The sequence below is a fragment of the Ailuropoda melanoleuca genome, chromosome 16, assembly GCF_002007445.2.
Source record: "Ailuropoda melanoleuca isolate Jingjing chromosome 16, ASM200744v2, whole genome shotgun sequence".
NCBI lineage: Eukaryota > Metazoa > Chordata > Mammalia > Carnivora > Ursidae > Ailuropoda > Ailuropoda melanoleuca.
The window spans coordinates 66,668,465-66,694,420 of NC_048233.1; the positions used below are offsets into that span (position 1 = coordinate 66,668,465).

At 39.3% G+C, this 25,956-nt stretch overlaps 1 protein-coding gene across 8 annotated transcripts in view; it reads left to right on the forward strand.

Annotated features, from left to right (window-relative positions):
- IFTAP (intraflagellar transport associated protein) overlaps positions 1 to 25,956 on the forward strand; it is a 65,952-nt gene that overhangs the window by 31,700 nt on the left and 8,296 nt on the right. For all 8 annotated transcript variants that reach the window (XR_004621292.1, XM_002926500.4, XM_019807242.2 and 5 more), the window contains 4 exons: positions 7,719 to 7,873; positions 9,492 to 9,563; positions 11,097 to 11,163; positions 21,985 to 22,124. Coding sequence is in view for 7 of the 8 variants with exons in the window: in XM_002926500.4 (XP_002926546.1) it covers positions 7,719 to 7,873; positions 9,492 to 9,563; positions 11,097 to 11,163; positions 21,985 to 22,124 (434 nt within the window). In the remaining variant the exon portion in view is untranslated. The remainder of the gene's footprint in view (positions 1 to 7,718; positions 7,874 to 9,491; positions 9,564 to 11,096; positions 11,164 to 21,984; positions 22,125 to 25,956) is intronic.

Genomic DNA, 25,956 nt, shown 5'->3' on the forward strand with positions numbered 1-25,956 from the left:
AAATGATGTTACATTGCACATCCTCATTCATTCAGTAAATGTTTATTGAACACCTACTGTGTGCCAAGTACTGCTCACATAAATGACCAAAAGAGACAAAGGTCATTACCTTCAGGGAATTTGCATCCTAGAAGGGGGAGAGAGCAAGAAACAGTAAACATAATAAATAAGAAAAATATTTGTGTTAGAAGATGGTAACTGCTCTGGTAAAGGAAAAAAATATACAGAGCAGGATGTGGGGATCATGAGTGCTGGTGGGGGATATAGGGTTGCATTTTTATGTAGAGTGATGCGATAAGGCCTCCTTGGGAAGGTAAAATGTGAATGAAAATTGGAAGGAGCTGATGGAGGAAAGCCTGTGGATTCTTGAAGGAAAGGCATTCGAGGCCAAGGGAACAACCAGTGTGGTGGCCTGGTGACAGCAGCGCTTGGCCTGGTTGAGGAGCAGTGAGGAGGTCAGTGTGGCCAAGAGTGGAAGGAGCAAGGGTGAGATGGGGAGCTGAGGTCAGAGAGTATGGAGGTCGTGGGGCAGATGATGCGTGGCTATGGATAGCCTTGTAGTCCTAGTAATGCCGTTGGCCTTATTTAATTATTTTTTCAATAGCTACATCTTTGTACCCTTCTTATTTATGTCCCTTGGATAAATTTTTACACATGGAAATTCAAAGATATGCAGAAATTTAAGGCCTTGATTAAGTAAAAATTTTCAAGGGAATAGATTAGACATTTTTGGCTTTGTAGTGAAATCTTTCCCCACATACTTAATTATTTCTTTTGGACAAATTCTTAGACATGGAAATGCTGGCTGAAAGATATGCAAAATGTTGTGCCTTTGAGTGAGTAAAAGTTTTAAGACAATAAATTATATGTTTCTCACAGGCAGAAGCCATGTCTTGTAACTTTCTTAACTCCTCGAGTCTTTCAGCTTAGCACACAGTGAACTCACCGGTTGACGGGTTTATTATCACTCTGTGTTCAGTCTTAAATGTTACATGCCCTTTGGAGTGGAGAATGGATATTTTGCCTTTCAGGAACCGTGAATAATTTCCTGCCAGAGAGGTCCCTGCTTACATTTTAGTTGGAAGAGGTAGACAGTGAATAATAAGAAAGATAGTTTCAGGTGATTTCAGATAAATTTGAAGAAAACAGGACCATGTAATAGAGTGGCCTCGTGCTAAGGCTGTGACCACGTGAGGAGATAAGATGATCAGAGAGTTTTAGCCTTGAGTATGTGCATTCTTCCCATTGTCTGGGTGTGGAGGGAAGTTGAAACTCTGACCTTGCCTTTTGTTTTGGTTTCATCCTGTTGTGGCACTGCTTGAATTGGGTTAGCAATGGTGGTCCTTGGATCAAACTCAACATCAGAATCAAGGGGTACAAAATGTGGAAACCACCCAAATGTCCATTCACTGGTGGAAACAAAATGGGATCTATCCAGACAGTGATAAAAAGGAGTGAAGTACTGATACATGCTGCAACATGGGTGAAGCTCTAAGATGTTATGCTAAGTGAAGAAGTCAGGCACAAAGACCACATATTGTATGATTACATTTATATGGAATGTCTAGAAAAGGCAGATCTATAGTTATAAAAAGTAGATGAGTGGTGTGGTTTGCCTGCAGTTGTATGTAGGAACAGGGAGTGCCTGCAAATGAGCCCCAAAGACCTTTTTGGTGATGGAAATGACCTAAAGATTTAATTGTGGTGATGGTTGCACAACTGTATGTTGACAAAAAATCATTGAATTGTACATTTAAAATAAGTGAATTTTGTAAATTATACCTCAGTAATGGAGAGGTAGAGCTACTATTCATGGATACTCAGATTTTTATTGTAAGTTCTTCACTAGGTGAGTATATGGCCTTGTGACTCTGGATTTGGCTTAAGAACGAGGAGAGTCCTGTTTGTCTCTCCTAATATTTCCTACTAAGAAAATAAAGTATGTGTGCATAGACTTGAAAGTTTTAAGTAGGTAAGGATTGTGATACAAAAAGAAAGGAACTTCTTGGATTCAGCGAGATCCTACCTTGCGTAGACAGTGTCAGCAGCAGCCGTTAAGGATTCTGGGAGCTAAGTAAAGCTGTGCTCAAATGTGTGGGATCTGCTGCAACTGCGGGCCACCTTCTTTCTATGGCCTTGGCTAAATTCGTTGGGAAGGTGAGCTTATCTCATGGGGTGACATGTGTAGCCTCTTTGCACCAAAGTGTAATCCGTTTCACAGGTTGCAAGCATGTTGTATTATCTACTTCCATCTTCACAGGGATTGTTGTTTTTTTTTTTAAAGTAACTTAGGGTGTGCCAAATTAAATTAAAAGAATAGTACAGATTGCAGTGGGAAGATAAGGTGGATATTCTGAGTTATCTAGAAGGAGGAAGTATAACCACTTGGAGATAGTGTCTTCATTTCTGTCTTAGAGACAAAAGAAGAACTCCCTTTGAGAGCTCTTTTGTCCTTTCTGAAATCCTTTGCTGAGGGTCCCTTTAGTTCTTACCTGGATTACTACCTCTGCTTTCTACTGCTGACTCCAGTGTCTCAGCTACTCTGCTCCATTCTTCCCATTTCCTCGCCTTAGAGCACAGCTGTAATTGTGACCCCCAAGGGCCTAGGTAAACTATAGAGTTTTGGTCAGGCCTTCCAAATATCAGCCCTTCCACGTGTCACCGAACGTGTGCTCCCATCTTTCTTAAATACTTTGTGACTCTTCCTCAGGGGCTTTGCTCATGTCATTTTCCCTCTGTGGGATAACCTCAGTAGTGCTCACCCATTGAAATTTTGCTGTCTTTCAAAGCCCAGCTCAGATACTCCATGCCTATGTGAAGCCTTTTGTGATTCTCCCAAACCTATTGTGATTTTGCCATTCTCTTACTTTGGACTCCCTTCCATTGTCTGCCATAGTTGTGTTCTCTTTTGGTGGTTGGCATACTTGGCTTAACTTCTTAGTTTGTAAACTCTGTAAGGGCAGGGACTGGGTCTTGCCCATCTTCGTCACCTTGCATATAGTTGATGCTGGGAATATAACTTTTCAGATTGAATGGATTGCATAACTCAACTGCCACTCAGATTTTCTTCCCATAAATCAACTTTCAGCCACTTTACACACTCTTCACATTTTTCTCTCTGTGAGTACCTAAAACTGGATGTTTCAAAAATTTCAACTTACTGCTGTTGTGTCCCTCATCTTGGGCTTTGACACACGTTTTTCCAGGCCAGGGTTGTGCATTTGTGTCTTGGCAGCTTGAGAGCTATGACTGTGAATAATGAGTCAATTATCATCCAGCCTCGGGGAAAGCACAATTATTCCTGACTGGCCAGGCTGAGGTAATCCTCTCCTCCCTGTGCCCTTTCAATGAAGAACATAAAACAGTTGGAATTCAGAGCACTGCAAAGGGAATTTAGACAAAACATTTGTCTGCTGAATTTAGCTTCTTTGGATTTATTCTGATTTATGATTGATTGGTTTTTAAATTGCTTATTTAATCCTAACTACTATTGCTCCAGGGGAGGCCAGACAGCAAGGAGCATGTGATCAAGAAGCAGTGGAGTGAAGTAGTTTGGCTGGACAAATCAAGAGCAAATATTATTGTCCAGAGAAACATTGCTCTAGGCTAGGAATACAATGTGAAAATCACCCCTGACTTTCAAAGTACCCAACCTTGTTATAAGCATGATTGCTTATAAAGAGAATAGGGGTATTCTCTTTGCAGAAGGCTTTTTGCAACTACCCAGTGTTGCACAGAATTTCCCCCCATGAATTTTTCTTTCCTTCTAGCAACATAGTCAATATCTCTTCTCAACTGAGAACATGTTCTTGATTTATATTGCTGTTGACCATAGTGCAGAAGTAAAGATACTCGTGGTTGCTGTCAGGATTTGGTCATGAATTCCGATGCTGGTTGTGATGATCTGTGAAAACTCTCCTGCCAGGGGTGGTGAAGCTTCTCAGCACATGGGCTCTAGTCTAGTCTGGCTTTTGTATGGACGAATTTGAGTTTTTAAAATGTCTTTTTTCAAAATGGAGTTCTCTGAAAGCAATCACTTTCATCTGGAAGATATACAATCAATATGTGATTAGTGTTTAATTTATCGAGGTATCTGTGGTTTCCACCTTTTCAAGGAGTGAAATCTTTTTCCTTGGCCTGAAATTAGACATGGTAGGTCTAGTTGGTGGCCTTGTAAGGGAGATCTGTTGGAAGCTTTTCTGTTTGGTATCAAAAGAAAATTGAAATTCCATTGCTTTAGAATAATGCAAGGAGGAAAAAAAAAAACACAACAAAAAGCCTTTGTTTCATCCGCATTGAAGTTTTGACTCAGAAATGTCCAAAGAAACTCTTTCAGGTCTCAGTAACCTACTTGTTCTCTGAAATATTGCTGCTAGATTTCTAAAGTGTATTATGTCTGACACTTACTTCAAAGCAAGGAACATTAGGGATAAGATGAAAGGGGGAAAAGGACTTGATGGAACACAGAAACAGAAGGAGATGAGATGGACACTTGGGTGGCACGTTTGGATTGCCACCAGGATAACTCTGGGAGGCAGCAGCTGGCTGTCTGATCAGGCTTTAGGCCACTTTGGATTCTGGGCTGTGCCAGCATCTGCCATTTTGACATTATCATATTGAAAAAGAACTTTTTTCCTATCTTATTCTGCCAAGAGATTTATTTTTTGCTGTTTTTTCAAAAAATGATAAAAGCCTTTATGAGAAGCACTTCTGGGTCTTTGGAATGATAGAGTATATATTTCCCATGAAACTACTTTCAAGGTTCAGGAAGGAGGCTTGAACTGTAGGTTCCATCACAGAGAACAGGTTCTTTTCTGAATCTTCTTGTATTTTTAAAATGAAAGCTTTTTGTTTACGGAAGTTTTAAAAGGCTGAACAAGATATTTTGTTAGATCTGAGACCCCAACAACAGTTCAACATCAGCATCAGAAGCTGGGACTTTGTTATATATTGCTTTTTATTTTGAAGAAGTTTCATTTGTTTATCTGTCAAATAACGTGGGTGTTTTATTGGAAATGGCAGAGGCGTACATGGAGTGATTATGAGAATAAATAGAACTTGTCCTTACAGAGCATCTGTTCCTCCCAGACATCACTGTGCTTTTTCGGGTTTTTAAGTCAATAGACTATTACAGTAGTGTGCTGGGACATAGTATTTTCCTTAGTCAATAGTAGATTTAGGTTGTGCTAGACTTAAAGGATAAGTAGGGAGAAGGGAAACCATTCCCCCTCTTTTAGAACAGTGCACTGAGAAATGACAGGCAGCCATGGGAAGTCTTCTTGCCTCTAACTTTGATGGAGTTTGAGGAACTGTTTCATTCCTCAGATTAACTCCTGTTTCCAAGCATTTCTACATGTATCTCACTCCACCCTGCTACCATTGCTTATCTTTGCCCTGGGGCTGATTTTGCCCGGGGACTGTGGCTGTAAAAGGGGAAGAAGCCCAGGAGGAGAAGTCCCAAGACCATCTCCACCTCACTTATCTGATCTTTTGTAGTGCTGGTTGGTTACTCCAGCAGTGTTCTTAGCAACCCTCCACTACCTCACTCACTCTCCCCCTCCCTGTCCCCCTGCCCCCCATGCCCGCTGCCAAGGCTAGTGCTTCACATCAGAGTTTCTACTCTCCCAGTGGAAGCTACTTAGGAGTCATGGATGCTGGTGCAGGAGTCAGTAGGGACAGCTGGCCTGAACTTGTGTTTTATTTATTAATACAAGCCTTTAAAAGAGAAAGTGATGCGATCAGTATTTGTGTTTTCCCTCTGGCTTATTGAGTATTAATAGCATGTTATAGACTAAGTTACCTTACCTGTGTGCTCCAACACTATCCTGTGTTAATGTCCTGTAGATACCTCTACAAGTCTTAACTCTGCCAATGATGGGGGAGAAGGGAGCAAAGGACTCTGGAGTTGCACCAGGCTGTGAATAAGAATCTCATGACTCTGATGCAACTAATAGGTCAAGAGAAACAAGCGTGGCCACTGGGCTGGGTTAGGCTGTCTCCAACCCCTTTAGTCAGATACCTGCCTACAAAGCTCACAGATTAGACAGTCCTTGTAGCTCTGGACCTTTTTCATGGTGGAGTACCATAAGGGGATGGAACAGGGTTCTCCAATCTGCCTACAGCTTAATTTGCACCACTTGGCCTCTTTTGATTCCCTTTATCACTCTTCTGTTGATCACTACATGGATTCCTGCATTTGCTATTGTCATTTGCAGCAGGTCACTTCTGGTTTTGGAATGTACTGTGCACCCTTGGTTCTTCTTGTGCTATTGTATACTTCTTTGTCGCTTTTCTGGATTTTTTTTTTTTTTTCTGTTTCATTTCTCTGTTCCCTAAGGACCCTTTGCCTTCATTTGCTGTATTACTGTATGTGGCATAGCACTGTGGTTGCTGGGAGTGTGGATTCTGAGTCAAAAGCCCTGGGTTCAAGTCCCCACTGTGCTATTTACCAGCTGTGTAACTTTGAACAAGTTACTCGATCCCTCTGTAGGCCTTGATTTCCTCATCTGTAAAATGGGGATACAATGGTACCTACCTCTAGGGTTGTTGTGGGCTTTAAATGAGATTTATGAGATGCTCATAAAAGAATATCTGACACTCAATAAATGTTAACCCTGATTATTGATTCTAATATAGAAAACAATTTTATGGCTTAAACCATTATCCCAGTGTAATTTTTACCAGATAGTTACCTATAACTGTGATATCTCTCCCACATTTTAGCCTACATTTGCAGCTGCCTCTGGGATATTTCCCTCACAATTTCTCTTGGCACCTGAAATGAACATGATCAAAGCTTAATAATTCATTAACTCTTATCAGAATTTATCCCCCACATTTCTGTTAATGGCGTCATGTTATCATAATTTTCTCAATCTCTTAATTTAGGATTAATCTTAGAATTTCCTTATCCTAAGAAGATAGTATGAATGTGCATAGATTTAGTACCAAGGTATTGTTTATAGCTTTAAATAGTCAAGAATAGTCAAACATTGCTTTTTAGAAGTATATCGAGGCACAGATAAAATATGAGAAAAATAGCCATTGAAAAAAATTGTTATAGCTTTTCTGTTTTGTAAGATTATGAGTGGTTTTCTAATTTTAATTTTTTCTCTAGAAATTTTCCAAAATCACCCATACATTGCTTCCATATAAGGAAAACCTCCCCTCAAATTTAGAAAACAATGAGAGAATGTCTAAGAGTTTTACAAATACTGTACTTTATTGACCTTTCAGTAATGGCTGAGAACGGTGCTGGGTATATAGTAAGCACTTAATAAGTATTTGTTGAAAAGTGAATGAAATAGTGTAATCTTACTATGCATTTTTATTTTTTTTATTTTTTTAAAGATTTTATTTATTTATTTGACAGAGATAGAGACAGCCAGAGAGAGAGGGAACACAAGCAGAGGGAGTGGGAGAGGAAGAAGCAGGCTCCCAGCACAGGAGCCTGATGTGGGGCTCGATCCCATAACGCCGGGATCACGCCCTGAGCCAAAGGCAGATGCTTAACCGCTGTGCCATGCAAGCGCCCCTTACTATGCATTTTTAGAAACAATTTTATAAAGTTCAGAGTGCTCAGTACCTCAAGCATTAAGCTTGTAGATTTTGAAGAGCATTTTTTTGTTGTTGTTGTTTGAAAGAAAGACCCTCAGGAAATGCAAAATAAACTAGGCTGAGTGTGGCATTGTTTTCTAATATGTAACTTACCATTGCAGAGGATAATGTGACCAAAAGAGGAGCATTTGGAGCTGATACTTCAGAAAACATATTTCCTTCAATAAAATTTGCTCGTGGAAATGAACCAAATGATCATCTTAGAAATAAAGCCATCTTTCTTCGTTCTTCATCACAATGTTCAGAAGAAGAACAGGTAATACCATAGCACAGTTATAGAAACAGGAAAAAAAGCATTCTTTATGAATTAAAAAGAGAAAGAAACTGTGAAAACAAGAATCATTAGACAGTTATTGGATCAGTAACTCAGACTCTTAATTCTAGAAGGAGTACCATTGGGAAACTTCATTAAGAATCATCATTACATTTCTTTTTCTTTTTTTTTTTTTAAGATTTATTTATTTATTTGAGAGAGAGAGTATGTGTCAGTGCGAGAGTTGGGGGAGGGGCAGAGGGAGAGAATCTTACGCAGACTCCCCACTGAGCGCGGAGTCCAATGTGGAGCCCAGTCCCGGGACCCATGAGATCATGACCTGAGCTGACACCAAGCGTCAGATACTTAACTGACTGAGCCACCCAGGTACCCCGAAAATCATCATTACATTTCATGATTACAGCAGCCAATGTTTATGTTGGTAACTTGGTTAGCCCCAAGTTTTTAAGTTCCTTTAAGGAACTGCCATCTAAAAATTCTTGAAATTATTTACATATTTTAGCTTGTCCTCTATTTGTCCTTTTTATAATTCTCTGTGTAAAATGGGAGCTTCTTTTATCAGCTCTGGATTCCATCTTTTAAAGTAAAATCTGTTATCTTGTTTTTTCCAAGATTTAGTCATTAAATATTGAGTGCTCTCTTTCTAATCTTTAAGACTTAGTAGAAAATATTCATATTCTCCTTAGCTATGGTTTTTAACTCTTAAGGAACCCTAGTGGAAGCTGTTCGACTTTTTACAACGTTTGAGTTTCTACTTTCTAGCTCGTCATGTCTTCCTTGTGTTATTGTGGACAAAATTGTATATAAGATTGTGGTTTCATATGACGGAACAAAAGTCTGTGTGTTAGAAAAGTGTTTATATACGGCAGAGGCCTACATTTCTTTAATTCTAGAACTTGCTTCCAATGAGATGATTATGGGACCAGAACTTTTTTTTAAGATTTTATTTATTTATTTATTTGAGAGAGAGAGAGTACAAAGAAGGGGAGCAGCAGGAGAGGGAGAAGCAGGCTCTCCGCTGAGCAGGGAGTCCCATACGGAGCTTGATTCCAGGACTCTGGGATAATGACCTGAGCCGAAGGCAGACATTTAACTGACTGAGCCACCCAGGCACCCCCAGAACTTTTTTTTTCCCCTAGAGGATTCACTTTCTACTGGCAATCACTGGCAATTGGGATTATATTTTCTATTGAGTCTTTAACCAGCATGTGGAGAGGCAGAGAATTGTTCAATGATATTATTTCCTAATCACTTGAAATGTTGTATTAGTATTCTCTGGTTTGTCCTTGAGAGGGTTCATTGGGATGGGATGGGAGGTGTGGTAATGAGGTGGGGAGTGTTCCTATTTGACACATGAGAAAACTGAGGTTAAGTAATTTACTCTAGGTAATACTGTGGACGAGTCTAGAGGCACAAGAAGTCAGACCTCCTGAAAACTATTCCCTGACCACTACTATGGTTTAGTGGATCAGGTCCATCATGCATAGCTAATTAACAAAAACCGGAAGAGGAGTTTTATCGCCTGAAGGGCTACAAGATCAGCTCCTTTATTTTTGGTTGTTTCATTTTCTAATCACGATGTCCTCACTGTTTTTTTCAGGTAGTGATAGATGAAGGCCAAAAAGTTGGCAGTTCCTTTCAAGGTGATCTGAATCGGGCAGGAAAGGTGAAGGTAAGGCATGACTCAATTTTCTGCCATGGCAAAAAATACAAAAAAGTAAAAACAAAACAAAAAATCCCAAAGGACCCATTTGCTGTCTCTCATACAAAATTGGAGAATTCAGCAGATTTTGTTTCTCAAGCAAATGATGGTGGTGGGTCTGGCTATTACCATAATGGGCTTTTCACTCTAAAGAGTCAGAGAAAAGAAAATAAAGAAAGCAAAAGAGAAAGGTTCATTCGAGACAAAATCATCCTGCCCCAGGTTAATCGCAAGAGAGGTGAGATAGGTATAGATATATAGATATCTATCTATATATATATATATTTTTTAATTGATGTTTAAATATCTTAAACTATGCTCCGTTGGCTGGGTTCCGGATCTTTCTTCCTCAAAGCTTAGCAAATGGAATGGGTACTTCAATAGAGAGACATGACTCTAGTCACCCTGAACATACACCATTAAGAGAAATGACAGTGTAACAGTTTTAGTATTGAAACCATTGCGGGGAAGATAAATTTTTGCTGTCACTTGGATGCCAGGAAAGGACTGCAGTTATGTACTTATAAGCAATGCAAGCTACCATTTTTAAGTCATATGTAAGAGCCATGGTCTGGGACATAAAGCTAGGGGAAGAAAGACCCAGGCTATGTTTTGAATTCCATCTATGAGTTCTAAATTTGTAATTTTATGGTATTTTGTTATGAACACGTTTTAGATCATGAACGTAAAAGGCATTTCAACATTATGCCTTTACTTTACGAGTGGTGAAATCATTTTCTTATTTACACTCTTTGATATTCACCTGAGATGAATTAGTTCGTGTCTGAAATAGTTACCGTTTCGTTAATCTGAAATGTCTCATTGTCAGCTTGCTGGGGAAAGCAGTATTCCACGTGGAATAGTCTTTCATTGAAATGCTGCTATTGTGTCTGCAAAGGTCATTTGCTCTGCTTTTTACCTTTGAAGTAATTTTCGGTTTTATTTGCTCGAAAGCGAGAACACTTGATTTTTGGCCCTGCTCAGCTCTCTTGCGATTTACCTGGGGCAGGATGATTTTGTCTCAAATGAACCTTTCTCTTCTGCTTTCTTTAGTTTCTTCTCTCTGACTCTTTAGAGTGAAAAGCCCATTATGGTAATAGCCAGGCCCACCACCATCATTTGCTTGAGAAGCAAAAGCAATAAAACAAAAACAAAAAACAAGAGACACTGTTTTGGACTGTCGCGGTGGTGGTATATATCCTGGAGAGAATCTGGGAACAAAGTCCCTTTTCAAAAACTCCTCAGACTGTTCTTTCCCTTTCAGTAGAGAGATCTTACTATGGTGCCTACAAAATCCAGGCCAACTTCCAAATTTACTGCTTCTTTCAGATGTCTCTGGGAAAGCACAGTGAACACAAAGACCTTTAGCTGGGACTCAAAAGTTAATGAGAAAAGTGGATTCAGTTGCTCACTTTGAATGCTGTGGAAGTGGATTCATTGATTCTTGATTGCACTTTTTCATTAGGTCTAATATACATAACAATGATGTTAATCCTTTTCTAGGTAGATAATTTCCTAGATTTAGAAGATTTGGATGAGGATGAAGAGACTCAGCCCCAAATGAGCAAGGGTATGCTTTCTGTTTCCTCTCTATGTTGCTTGACCTCTTTCCAGAAACTACATATAAGACTTTAGACAGCTTTTTTTTTTTTTTTTTTTTTGTGGCAGGCCCTACTTGCACCTTCCCTGACTTAGGGAAAACTACAGTCCTGCAATTTCTTTTTCAGTAACAAAGATTTCAGCCGAAAGGTCAAAGCCTGTTGAAGGTTGTGAAGTCTTTGGTCTAAAATGAAATAAAGGTACCTTCCCCCGCTCCCCCGTATGGTTGAATTTTGGATAATTTTCTCAAGTAGAGCCATTTGAGTCAAACCCTTATTTCTCAGAGGCACCATGTAAATTGAGTTATTTTTGAGTGATATGTAACATATCAATTGATCATAAAAATAACAGAATTCATCATAAAGTAAAACATAAAATCAAAATTTTTACTTTTATAAATATTTATGAAATATCTAAGCCAAACACTTAAGTCTAAAGACATACTGTAAATGTTTCTTCGGGGCATTTTCCCAATTGAACTGGGCTGGGAGAGGCTTAATGCTAGTCCATTAATATTTATGCAGATGAGGCCTTTTTCCTTTCCTGCTTAACATTACTGTGTAAACACAAGTATCCTTTGTTGCTCAAAAGACCTTTGAAATATGTTCAAAATTAGAGTTGTTTGTCTTGAAAATTCTCATTCCTAATTTAATGTGCAAGAATATCTCAAAGTTGATATTGAATGTTAGGGAAGGGGCTGTTTCCCTTTGCGGTTTGGTTGCTGGTGTTGAGTTGTTTACAGTCTTTAGGTAATCATGAACATGGGTGACTGTGATGATTGTTGGGGAAGGTGATTTGTTTATAACCACACAGAAGTGACAGTGCTGGGTGTTGTTGGTTTGGGGATGGCTCTGGCTTCTGTGGTTGCCCAAATTTGAGAGGCTTTGGTAGTTGGAAGCAATTAACATTTTTATTTGGCTTCCAAACATTACATTACTCCATTGAAGGGATTGTTTCTCATGCACTCTATCAACCAGTAGACTTTGCACAGATATTTTCCTTACTTACTTGGTTTAAGTGAGATCAGAGATCTAAAGGAATCACATGCTTCAGGGAGAGGTTCTCTTAACTTTAAAACCCCAGACAGCTCTGAGTTTCTCTGTGTGAACAGCTTAGGGGGTCAGATTGGTTCAGAAGGGATAGCTAAGGACTTATCAAGAAGCTGAGTTTGTAGAGCAAGCACACTATTTTGGGGGAAGAGATGTTGAAAATGCAGAATCCTGGGTCCTATTCCTAAGAGAGAGTCTAATTCAGAAGGTCGTTGGTGACAGCATTTTTCGCCACCACCCCGGGGAATTCTGATATAGTTGTCTGTGGAAGACACTTGGAGACAAATGGTTCTGGTCTGCATGTAGTGCATTTGCAATATAAATTTAATTTTGTAGGAAGGCGCAAAAGTGTATGGGTTGGGCATTTTTTTCATGGCTTACATTTCTTGCTTCCTGCCATTAGCGAGAAAGTCTATAGATTGGCATAAACCTACATAGGCAACAAATCTGATTATGGGTATATCAGTCTTTCAAATTCCCTTTTTTACCTTTTCCATTATTTTCACATTGTTTTCTTTAAACATTTTTTCAAGTTGTGTTTTTTTTTTTATTACCAGATCTATTTCTTTAGTTAAAAAAATAGCATAAAAACATGTCACTACTATGATTTTTCCAGCACTCAGGTAACAGGCGGTGTTGCGTTTGTGTATAAGAGGTTGCTGAGGCTGAGCCAATTCTCCGTAGACTTGAATGAGCTAGTCAATCCATCCCACGTGTAAAATAATGTGGACAGGCTGCACTGAAAAGCAACCCAAGCTTCAATGATCTATTCCAATTACTGAAAAGACCACCAGGGCTTCGCAATTTGTCTAATGCAAGTTCTGGGTCATTTGAAAGGAAAAAAAAAAATTAGTTTGTGCCAAGGTGAATTTTAGTTTGGGCCTAATTTGTATTACACTTTAGGAATGTGAGCAGACGGCAGATATTTATATCAGATGGGAAATGTGACATTTTAAATAGGCAAGTTGCTTGTATAATTTTGGCAGCTGAGAGGTTTACTGATGAGATCCTGTTGTTATTGTTTAAGCAACAGATTTGCCCAGGGCAACGAGGAAGAGAGCGCGTATTGTTTTGCTATCACTGATTTTATTTGTTCACCTTGTTTGCTTTCATAAATATTCTCCAAGATTCAGGAGTGTGATTCTTTCCCAGGATTCAGCTTATCATTTTGGTGGCCCAGGCAGAGACAGCTTTTCCGAGGAGCCAGCCTAGTGCAGCTGAACCGAGCAGTTGTCTGAGGGTAACATTTGCCACGAAGTTTGGTGTCCCGTGTTTATCTGACATCAAGTTAACCACTTTTTCCTCCTTTGAATTCAAGGTAGGGTAGTTAACCTGATGGTGACTGTCAGGCCCCAGGCTCTTATCCAGAAAATGATTTTTGGAGTAGGTATTAGTTATTATGCTGAGGCCTCAGAGCAGGAAGAATCTTCTGGACATCCTTATTTTTTCCCCTCAGTTGGCCAAGCCTGTGCTCTGGCTGAGTGCGGTTGACTGAAGAGAGCCTTTTGAGGTCTTATTCTCAGAATCATACCATCTTATACAGGTCTTTTGACTGGTGGTGGGTGTGCTTGTGTTGTGGTTGATTGTGTTGGGTGAGAACAGATGACTGACCCCTGTGTGAAGATTGCCAGACTTATTTGATTTTCATTGTCAAGCTGTCCGGTACTCCCAATTCTAACGAAGGCATCAGTCACCTCTTTTTAAAAAAATTATTTCTTTACCTGCAACTTTAAGCAGCTTTTGTAGCCAGTGAATGGCCTGGGACTCTTATTCAACAGACATGTAACAACTATGACTGGAGCCTGGAATCTAATGAAGGATAAACATCCAGCTTCTGTCCTCATTGAACTCATTAACCAGACATTAACCAGATAATCACTAATAGAGGATTATAAATTGTTCTAGATCTCATGAGAACATATGGCAGGGGAACTTAAATTTGTCTGTGGGATCAGAGAAAGCTCTCTGAGAGCCTGAGATCTAAAGCATGAGTAGCTGAAGGTCCTGAGCTCAGAAACACGTATTTCAGGCAACTTATGGTTTAGGCCTTTTGTTTATTTTATATTTAGTACTGTTAAAAATCATTCTTTCCGGAATGCCTGGCTGGCTCAGGGAGTTAAGAATCCGACTCTTGATTTTAGCTCAGGTCTTGATCTTAGGGTCTTGAGTTCAAGCCCTATGCTGGGCTCCATACTGTATGCGGGGTCTACTTAAAAAAAAAAAATCATTCTTTCATTGCCCAGAAGATCACTGAAAACATTGAGAGAGAAAAATCCTTCCTTCAAAATGTTCCCTTATCCCTCTTCCTCCAATTTTTTCCCCCTGTTCCTCCAATTTTTGTATGTGCAAACTTATCTATCTATGAAGGCCCAGCTTGAAAGCCACATCAACCACAAGGGCAAACTGTCACCCGATCCACACAATTGTGCAAGGAAACTTCTGCTCCATTCCCGAGAAGAGCACAGAATTGGGAAGATAATTCTGCCCTTTCCAAATCCTTTGTCTGTTTCTCCCCAAGGGAAATGTAAGGCTTTATCTACTTACAGAGATTGAGAAAAGAAACTATGTATTTATGGATCAGCCCCTTTCTTTCTTCTTTTGGGTTCATGCTGTTTGGAAGCTGTAGATCTTCTCCTCTCTGTCTGTGCCATTTTTCTAAGAGTAGACGCACTCAAGATGGGGCCCATCCCTACCTTATTCAGTGGTACTCAAACTTAGAGACACAGTGGAATCACTTAAAAAAGAAATTAGATTCTTGGATCCTGCCTTGGCAGATTCTTTTTCAGTAGTCTGGCGTGTGTCTATTTTGAAGCTTCTTAGGTGGTCCCCCTGCGCAGGTGAGGCTGGGAACCATCTCTAGGCAGACATCTGGACGCATTGCTCTCTGAGGGCCGACTTGAAGGGCTCTAGTGGTGATGTGAAGCAGTTCTTATACCTGGATGGATCCGAGTCAGCTGTGTGGACTTTCTGTCAGGTGGGATCCCGAGGTCTAGACTTGTAGGAAAGTTTGATACACAAGAAGCCTCATTGTGACTGCAGGACAAGCTCTATTTTCAAATTCAGCTCTATTAGTTGTAAAGCTCATGTTTTAATCCTCATCTTTCTGACTTCTGTATATATTTCTCTTTTGTTTCTATACTTGAAGATAGAGGGATATGATTTATTATCACTGTCAAATGCAAACCCAACCCAATGAAGTAAGTCTTCCTTCATCTTCCCCATCTTTTCCTCCTTTTGCACTTCCATTTTTATTTATTGTGCATCGTTTTCCTCAACATAAATGTTAGTTAATGTGTCCCTTGAAAGCAGCATATGGTTTACAAATATGCATCTATACACACACGTTCTAAAATTTTTCCTTTTATTGGGAGTATTTAGTTCATTTACACTTTTGACTTTAAACTTAGTATCTTATAACTTTGTTTGTGTTTTCTACTTGTCCTGCCAGTTTTATGCCTTTTCCCCCCTCTCATTTCTTGCCTATTTTAGATTAATCAACTATTATTGTATTATTTCATTGCCCACTATTTTTGCTTGGTGAGATTTCTAGGTTTGTAATTATTTTCTTTCAGTTTTTTACAGATGATATTCTATTCTTTTTTGATGTTAATTGTTAAAAACTGTTGAAAACCAGATGTCAGCCTGGTTGTTGTTCTTTCAAAGATAATGTATTTTTCCTCTTATTTGGCTGCTTTTATGATTTTCTCTTTTGTTTTCCCAGTAATTTCACTATGCCTTGGTATTATTTAATTTGAATTTATTTTGTTTGGATTTTGTAGAGATTCTTATACATATTGGGAAATTCTCAACACTTGTCTCTTTAAATATTACTTGTGCCTTGAACTTTTCACCATGTCCCATATATCTATCTTTTGTGTTCTTTTCTGCATTTTCCATCCTAAAAAATTTCCTTTCTTGCTTCAGTTAGAATATTTTCTACCATCAGGATGCCTGGGTGGCTCAGTCGATTAACCATCTACCTTCAGCTCAGGTCATGAACTCAGGGTCCTGGGATAGAGCCCCATGGCCACCTCCCTGCTCAGCAGGGAATCTGCTTCTCTCTCCCTCTGCCCCCCCCAACTAGGGCACACTCTCTCAAATAAATAAATAAAATCTTTTTTAAAAAAAGAATATTTTCTACCATCTATATTCCAGTTCACTAATTCTTTTTTTAAATTTTGTCTGTCTTCTGGTACAGCCATCAATATTTCAGTTATTTTAGCTTTTTTTTTTTTTTTTTGAGAGACAGAATGGGGGTATGAAGGGGCAGATGGAGAGGGTGAGAATTGTAAGCAGACTCCCTGCTGAGTGCAGAGCCCAATGTGGGGCTCCATCTCTCGACCCTGAGATCATGACCCGAGCCGAAATCAAGAGTCAGACACCTAACCACCTGAGACACCCAGGCACCTCTCAGTTATTTTAGCTTTTAAAAGAGACCTGGAATATCTGTTTTGAGAGATTTCAGTTCTGTGCTGAAATTCTCCATTTTTAATGTATTTTTTGGGGACCATATTAATCAGATATTTTAAAGTTCATGTCTTATAATGCTAATACCTGGGATCTCCTGTGGGTCCATTTATATTATTCACTTTCCTTTTGATTTCATGTCTTTGTATACCTGGTAATTTTTGTTTAAATGCTGAACGTAGCATATAAAATATGTAGGGTCTGGATGATGTTATCTTTTTCTAGTGTAGCTTTTCTTCAACATTTTGCTAGCAATTAGAGTAGTAATAGATCACCTTCATCCAGTCTGGGGTTGGGCTGATTTACGACTGGGTGTAAGGCCTTGTGGGGGCTACTCTACTTTTAGTTCTTGCTTACTCCTAGGGTGTAGCCCTTCAAGGTTAATCATAGCACCACCTTCTTGGAGGCCCTGAACTCTGATTTTTGTCTTCATAGTACTGTGATTCTGTTGGTAATTCTGCTAAACTTCTCAGCCTCTTAACTTCTCTCATCTTTGCATTTCGGCTTCTCAGTTTCTCCTTGCAAATCAGTAAATGCCATGAGTTGAAAAGCATCTTAGACTCTTGGACTCACATCTCAGTACTTTCCATCTCTCTGGGATCTTGGCCGCTCAAGTCCTGGGCTGCCCTGGTAGCTCACCAATGCTGTTAAGTAGTTAATTTTTTGGTAATGTATCCAGCTTTACTATTGTTTTTAGAGGGTTAGACTGATATTAGGTAGAACAGCAGACCTCTGGGGATGTGGTCTCAGAACTCCTAGTGAAACCCCAAGGTCTGGAGGTCAAATGTGTTGGTGTTTGTACTGATGTAGCAAAAGCAAAGTGGGTAAAGATGCTGGTAGCTTAGTGCAAATCAAGGTCGTGACACAAAACTGTACTAGTAGTCATTGTAATCTTCACTGTCATGAATTTGTAATTAAAATGAATGCTAGAAGGGCACCCGGGTGGCTCAGTCGGTTTAGCATCCGACTTTGGCTCAGGTCATGATCTCAGGGTCCTGGGATAGAGTCTCATGTCACACTCTGTGCTCAGCAAGGAGTGTGTTTCTCCCTCTCCTTCTTCCCCTCTCCCCGCTGGTGTCCTCCCCCAAATAAATAAATAAAATCTTTAAAAAGGATAAAATGGGTGCTATTTTCCATTGAAAATGTTCTTGATGAAATGGTAAAAATTATTAATTTTATTAAATCTTGATTCTTGAGTACACCTTTTTTAATGTTCTGTGTGCTAAAATTGTAAGTATGCACAAAGCACTTGGGGGGCGTTCTGAAATACTGTGGTTGTCTCATGGAAAAACATTTGGGTGATTGAGTGGTATGCTGAGCTAGTTTTTTTTCCCCCCTTACTTTCATGGAACAACATTTTTACTTGAAAGAATGACTGACAGACAAACTGTAGTTCTCAGAATGAAGTAAGCCCGTCTCTTCAAGAGAGACACTGGTAATGGTCATTGCCAATGATAAAATTGGCAGTGGATCATGTGAAAATTCATTTTTGGAAAACTTGTACCCAGTACTGTGAGCTTGACAGCTTCCCAATATTTAATGACTTTTCTGATAAAATTGGTGATGTTAACTAATGTGATCTTTATACCGTATAATGAAGTGTTTTAACATTTGGAAGATCTACATAAAACAGTGAACCAATATTTTCTAAATGACCAATTTATGATGTTACAAAATTATGCATAGGAGAAAGATCCATTCAATGTGTAAATAGACCAATGAATTTTAATGTAACAGTATGAAAAATTCACTGAAATGGTTTCAGATTGCACATTGAAACTATTCTTAAAAACTTTATTATTTGTCAAGATCTGGTATAGCGTCAAAGAAAAATATCTACAATTATATAAAAAGAGTATTAGAGTACCCCTCTCTTTTCCAACTGCATTTCTGTGTGAGACTAGATTTTCTTTATTTACTTCAACTGAAACAGCATACTCCAAAATTGAATGCAGAAGCACATATAAAACCTAGCTTTTTTTCTCTTGAGGCAGACGTTTACAAAATGTAAACGTTTAAAATGTTTTAAAAACGTAAGACGTTTAAAAAATGTAAAACAGTGCTTTCTTCCCCCCATTTTCTTTGTTTTCAGAAAAGATTTTTCATAAAAGTATTTATTTTAACATATAATGATATTATTGCCAATGATTCAATAAATAAATATTTGTAAATTTGTCAGTTTTAATTTCTAATATGGTGAGTATTGATTGATATAACCCACATAAACAAAAGCTCTTTGGAGTCTCCAAAAATTTTTAAGAACAAGAACCAGTGAGATGGACTATCATAGCAGAAAACTATGTGCTGAAGAGGCCTTATTACCAAAGCAGTTCTTATCTATATTCTTTTTGGTCTTGGGGAGTGCCCAAAATTACAGAAAATTTTGGCCATTTCTACATGGCAACAAAGGAACAGATGGGTTAGTGTTTATAAATATGCCAGGCAGATTAAATATCATTCTCTAAATTATGAGATGTCAGGTAGATTGCTTACTTCTTAATGTTGTATTAGATTATGCGGGTATTACTTTGACTTGTGATTATTGACTTAATATGGAAAGACAAATGGCATAAACACATAGTTTGTAAATGTTGAAATTCTTATCGTGTAGTTGAGAAAGAAGAGATTGGAATGTTTTCAACCAATCTTGCCATCCAACGTGAAGATTCACTTTTGAGAGATGGCTTGACTCTGCAGTGCATATCAGCCAAGATAGTGGTATTTAGTTAAGATGAAGACAAGGCCTTTGGTTGTTTCAGAAACAATGATTAATAAGATCAGAGTAAGTTACATCAAGCATTTCAGTTTTGGAGAATTTTACACAGAACTTCAGAAATTCCATTCCCCCCACTCCATCAATGAATACAATCATTTTTCTCTCTGAGGGCATGTGAGTATATAACTAACCTACACATGATTTTAAAATGGCTGAAAGATAAGGTAGCCTTCTTCATAAAATATGCCTTACCAGACTATTCCTGTATGTATTAGTTTCACTCTTTTATAAATCTGTCCTCTTTAGGGCTAAAGCTGTTCAATTTTATTCTTGATTATTCTCCGATTGATTCTTACCCCTGTAACAGAATTTAGTGTTTGAGGGTAAGGACTGTATGTAGTTTACTTCATCCACAGTGTCCTATTGGTAAGTAGACTCTTGATACTTACTATTCAGTTTAAAAGGTGAGATGCGGGGACTTCATTTCCTGTCTCAGGTATTTGTTGAGAATTTGCTATGTGTCAGGTGCTGTGTTAGGCATCAGTGAGTATGCATTTGTGCATTTCGCTTTTACACTGAAGAAACAAATGACAAGCATTTAAAGTGTGGAGGAAACTGAATCTTACTGTTTTGAGGGAATTGTTTCCATGGCAGTAGAATCTTTATGAAAGAAACCATTTTTGTTGAAAATCCTACCTTCTCTGCAAACATATCAGGGAGGCAAAGAGTTTCAGCATAGGAAGAGAGTTGTCCTCCTCGATGCATAATATTGTCAATCAGATTTTAAATAGCTCTGAAAGCAGAATTGATTTTGATTCACATTTGAACTGATGTCTGCGCTGGCAGCCAATGGTCTCATAGGTACTGATTTTCCCACAAAGAGGCCAGAACCTTTCTCTTCTCGCCTTTGTTGTTGGCAGGCCCCTGACCAGGCTGGTATCTGTCCTAGGCAGTTACACCAGGGAGCTCAATGAGGGTGTTGGCTTTGAGCTCATGAATAGATATATCAGAAAGCCAATCTTTCCATCAACCTTATTGAGTTTAAAAATATTACTTCTCTGGGTATAAAATGTTTAAGTGTACTTAATACTGACTAACCATGCTAATGTGCTGTAGTAGTGACATTTCTTGGCTCTGAGTTCGGTTAATCTGATAAACTTAAATAATTTGTGTAATGAAATTGCTTGTTTAAAAGAAGTTCATAATGTGACGTTGTGGGCAGAGTATGGGCTCTGCTGACAGGCTTCCCGGCTCTGACACTTTCCAGCTGTGGCCCCTTGAGTGAGGTTACTCTCCCTGCTTAGAGCTCCTTGCCTGCGAAACAGGAAGTAATAGTGCTGTTGGGAGGATGAGATGAATTGATGCCTATAAATGTCAGCTCATATAAGTGTTGACTATTGTTTTTATTTCTGCTAATTAGGTCGTATTTTAAGGTTCCAATAATTAATCATAGTAGAAGTGTCTTCTTCACGATACTCCTACCCACACACAGGTTCAGTTTCTAGGCTATGTTCTTTTGCTGGAGTCCTAAGAATTTTGTAATTAATGTGTTTTGTGAAGGTGTTATTTGCAGTGGTGAGAGACATATTTCTAATAAGTTTCAGTTTTTGAATATCAGTACCTGCTTAATTATCTCCCTATACGTGCCGCCATTGGCAACAGCCAAGGCATGCCTGGTGTTAATTAATCACTTCCACTGAGAACTTAATTAGTGTCTTCGTTAGGATCATCATTGAGTAGCAGGCAGCATCATCCTGAGCTACCTGCAAGTTACTGGCCGGCTCCAGCAGCCCTTCTGTCCCATGAAAGCTTGGATTGACGAGGAAGCCTGTTGTGCTTCTATTTGTTTTTATTTTATGTCCCCCTTAAAGAAAGCGATGGAAGATCCGATGGTGATGCCCCCATGTTCTGTCACACACGCAAAAATAAGGCAACAGATCCACTTACAATGGACAGATCAGAAAACCCAGATTGGTTATTGAATTCTTGTCATGGTGCTAAACAAGCTGGAAACAAGTTGTTTGCAGCATCGAACATCAGACCATGAATTCTGCATATGACAGAGTGCTTCATTTTTCTTCTGGAAGTTAAAGTTCTTTCCTTCTGGCATCACTGTTTTTTAATATATATATATTTTTGAAATATTGCCACAGTGTTACAGGATGAATACAGCACTTCATTTCCTTTCTTTCCATCCCTCAGGAAAATATGGAAAATGAGGCAAAGGTAACATCTTGCCTTGTTTTCCTATAGAGGTAGAAATTGGGTTTGGGGTGAGAGGCATGATCAAAACAGTTCCTAGACAATCCTTCTTCCTGACCTTTTAGATGGAATGTGACCTTGAGACAGGAAGATAAAAATAAATGCACCAATGGCTTCTTTTTTATGGAAAAGGCAATCCCTTGGGTAAATCCCCAAATGAGGACAGGCATTGTGAAACGAACCTACTTTACTTGAGCGTTTTTACTTCATTCTTTTGACTACTGTGGGCTTGTCGGTGATTTAGGTCAATTGTGAACTTGGTGACCTTTCGCCAAGTGAAATATTTTGTATCCAACAGATTTGCTGCTGCTTCCAGGAGCAGTGGAGGAGGACATCTTCACCTGCGTCCCTTCTTACATTCCTTCTGTGGCCCAGCCCTTCGCCCCTGGGGTAAAGCCTGCGCCCGCTGAGAGAGGAGCAGACAAACAAACGGAAGAGGTACTCCATAGCTGGTTCAATCAGTATTGAAAGTGCCTTGATTTTGTAACCTGTCCTTTCAGAGAAATGCTGCTATATCTTGTACTTTTTTATTTTTCTTAGATTTGGGAAAATTTAGAATTCATGTTGCTTAACTGAGTCCCTCTGACTGCCATCTATCTCTAATGTGTCGATTTCTTTTTAAACACAGAGAGCAATTATGTTTTTATGTGGAAACTATTTTTGTTTCATGATGTATTCTGTGCTACAGGACAGTGTTATCTGGGGGCTATGCAATAGATTCTCTCTTTTTGTCTGGACCTGCCATTTTCTTTTCACTCTTCTTTCCAAGGTCCTATAAACATCTTGTATTGGTTAAGATAAGGCCCAGCTATTGCCATAGAGAATCCCAACAGTGAGTCAGTGGCTGAAAGGAGATAGAACTTTATTTCTCTCATATAACAGTCCATGGAAAGCCTTTATTTATTTTTTTAAAGATTTTATTTATTTATTTATTTGAGAGAGAGAGAGTGAGAGAGCCCTCACACATAAGCAGGGAGTGGGGTAGGGGCAGAGGGAGAGGGAGAAGCAGACTCCCCGCCGAGTGGGAGCCCGACATGGGGCTCCATCCCAGGACCCTGAGATCAGGAGTTGAGCCAAAGTCAGATTCTTAACCAACTGAGCCATCCCGGCACCTATGGAAAGCCTTTAAAGTGAGCATTTGCTCTGTTCCCTGGGGTCATCAGGGGCCCAGGTTCCTTCTCTCTGGATCTCCACTGTGCCTTAGGACATTGTCCTCTTGTGAAGGTTCCAGTTCAGGTCACTATCCTCCCTGGAGGGGCAGCAGAGAAGAGCATGGGAGCTTCGTGTTTCCCCAAGGCTTAGGACTCAGGACTCTTCCTTTCTGCTCAGATTCCACTTGCAACCACTTAGTCACAAGTTCCTGTCCAGCCACTGGGGGCGCTGGGAAGTGTCATCTAGCCAAGCAGTTCACACTCAGGGTGTGGAATCTCTGCCATACCAGTACTGTCCCACTGGCACATCTAGAAAGTCAGCTTTTGTCATGGTCTGCAACCTTCTGCATATACTTTACAGACGCACATGAACCAAGGCTGCTGGTGCTGTTGGGTCATGACCTTGATCACCCTGTTTACTCCCAACGTAAAAGCATATCAGGCACAAGAAGTTGTGAAGGGCTTTTTATTATTGCTTCCTAATAAACCCCTAGGGATTGCTAGTTTGATTATTCAGGTACTACTGGTCTTGTCACTTAAAGATATTCTGTTACGGAAGCAGTCATTCAATCAAAGGTAATCCATACATTTCAATTTTAAATTGCCTCTTTCTCATAGAACTTTTGTTTACAGACATCACAGGAGTGTGCCTAGGATGCTTGCAGGCTTATATTAAACCCCTGAATTGGTTACCAGATAAACTGGTAGGGACAGCCACTCTTCAATGTGCTCTTTGAATTACAGATTGCTTTCTCCGAGTAATAAGAAACTAAAATTGCAGTGTTATTTCTGGCAGGAATCAGTTTCTTTTAAAGACTTGTTCATGCTCTTGACTTCAGTTTTGACTATACAAATTGCTGGACCAGCCAGTGGTCATGGCACCTAGTGCCATTATAGGAATTGTTATAAAATTGTTTCTGTTGATGGGTTAAAAAACTGAATGATTCCTAGAATCCATCAAGTAGCCAGTAAAAATGCAGGTTAAAACCTTGTATATGATTGTATCTTTAAAAGGAATATCAATTTCTCCCTCGAAAATGTGAACATTTTAAAATGTTGGAATCAAAATGATATGAACAAGTTCTGTGTTGGCAAGCTTATGAAACATAGATGAAGAACTTTTGCTGTTTTTTGAATACCGAGAATATCTTGGTTGGGGTTTTTATTTCTAACCACGATTTGTTAGAGAAACATTTCAGAACTGTCTAGAATCCTAATACTGTATCAACTGCACCTTGGTTTAACAGTATCAATCTTATTTTAAAGCACTCACTGACAGTAAAAGATCATAATAATCAATTTCTAGCAAATATGTCCTGTAAGGACCAACCAAGGGGCAATTTTGGGCTAGATATGGTAGCTGCTTTCTGTGATATCAGTCTCAAAGATGAAAATGTATCTTGGATGTCTTGACCTCCTCTTAATTGCCTAAGAAGAGGCCATGACTTCCTCATACAGATTAGACCATTTAATTTTTCCCCTAATTTTATCGCTGGAGTTTTATACATGTGCAGCTTCCCCTTAGAGTCAACCATTTGCCAAGAACCTTCCATTTTTCCATTTGTGAATAACTGCTTGCCTTAATAATTCTGTCTTGATGAATTTTGTGACAGCCTTACAGACCAAAAAGAATCTACATTAAGAAGATGAAAAATTGTGTGTTCCTCTTCCCATCCTTTCCCCCCACCCCCAAATCATTGAAGAAACTTTTGTGGTATTTCAATGGGAGATCTCCTGTTTTTCCAATTCGTAATGGGACTCTAAATTTTTTCACCTATAAAGACGGCTTATTTACTATATTATTTTGTAAGATAGCCTACAGCTAAATGCTGCTCTTATTGATTTGAGTGTTAATTCTGTTTTCTTTAATTTGCCTGTGTGGTACTATGAATGAAAATGATTTCTCTGGTAACCGGGTCTCTCTTTGAATAAGTCACTTGAGCAATTTTAAGGAAACTCGCCGTTTTCTAACTGTGCAAATTCTGTTCCCTGAGAGGCTACAAAAAGATTTCAATTAGATTTGAAATGAGACCCCTCAAATCCACATATTTCTCTCAGCTCCTTAGGCAAAAATAACAAGTTAATAACTTAATTCACAGTTGTTTTCTTTTTAGTAGCACGGGATTTGGTTTTCCATTGCACAAATTCTTCTCTTTGAAATAAATCAGAATTTCAGTTTGTAATCCCAAAGCCTTGGAGTCGTATAGCTTAGAACCCTGAAATGAACCTAACTCGAAGGAAGAGAATTCCCAGCGTGTGCCGTAGTAGCCAAGAGCCGAAATACATACATAGAATAGCAGCTTTACTGTATTTTAAAAGCTGCCATTTCGAAAATCACAGTGATGTCTTCTGAATTGCAGTGTACATGTACTTTGGATTACATATGTGGTCCTTGTCTGGGAGGGCTCTGAACTCACCGATGTGTGTAATTAAGCTTACTTAATTAAAAAGCAAAAAAAGTGGGAGCTAGTGCCGAGTTCCGTGCCGTCAATGTGGTAGACATGCAATAAATATTGAATGAACAAATAAATAAATGAAAAACCTCATTACCCACTGAGAGTGTGTTTCTCATGTAATACCACGGTCAGGGTCATTCTGTCTTTTCTTCTGTATTGGTTCGTTCTCCTCAACATGTAAACATGTTCAAGTCTCCCATCCTTAATGAAATGAAGTAAAACAAAAGGAAAGGAAAAATAGCCTTCTCTTTACCTCGGGCCCTCTTGGGCTACTGGCTATTCTTCTCCCTCTGTTCTCATCTAGACTTCAGAAACTATTAGACTTTACTAGTTGACTCTGCTTCCTTCCCCCTCATTCCTCATTCAGTGTACTGCAGAATGTCCTTGGCTCCAGTCACCTGCCTGGATATATTCAGAAGAAAGGTACCAGTTACTCTGTAACTGCCAGATCCCAGTGGACACTTTCCAGTCAGCGTGGATGGAGCCCAATGTGGGGCTCGATCTCACTACCCTAAGATCTCGACCTGAGCTGAAATCAAGAGTTGGATGGTGGGGGCGCCTGGGTGGCTCAGTCGGTTAAGCATCTGCCTTCGGCTCATGTCATGATCTCAGGGTTCTGGGATCGAGCCCCACGTCGGGCTCCCTGCTTGGCAGGGAGCCTGC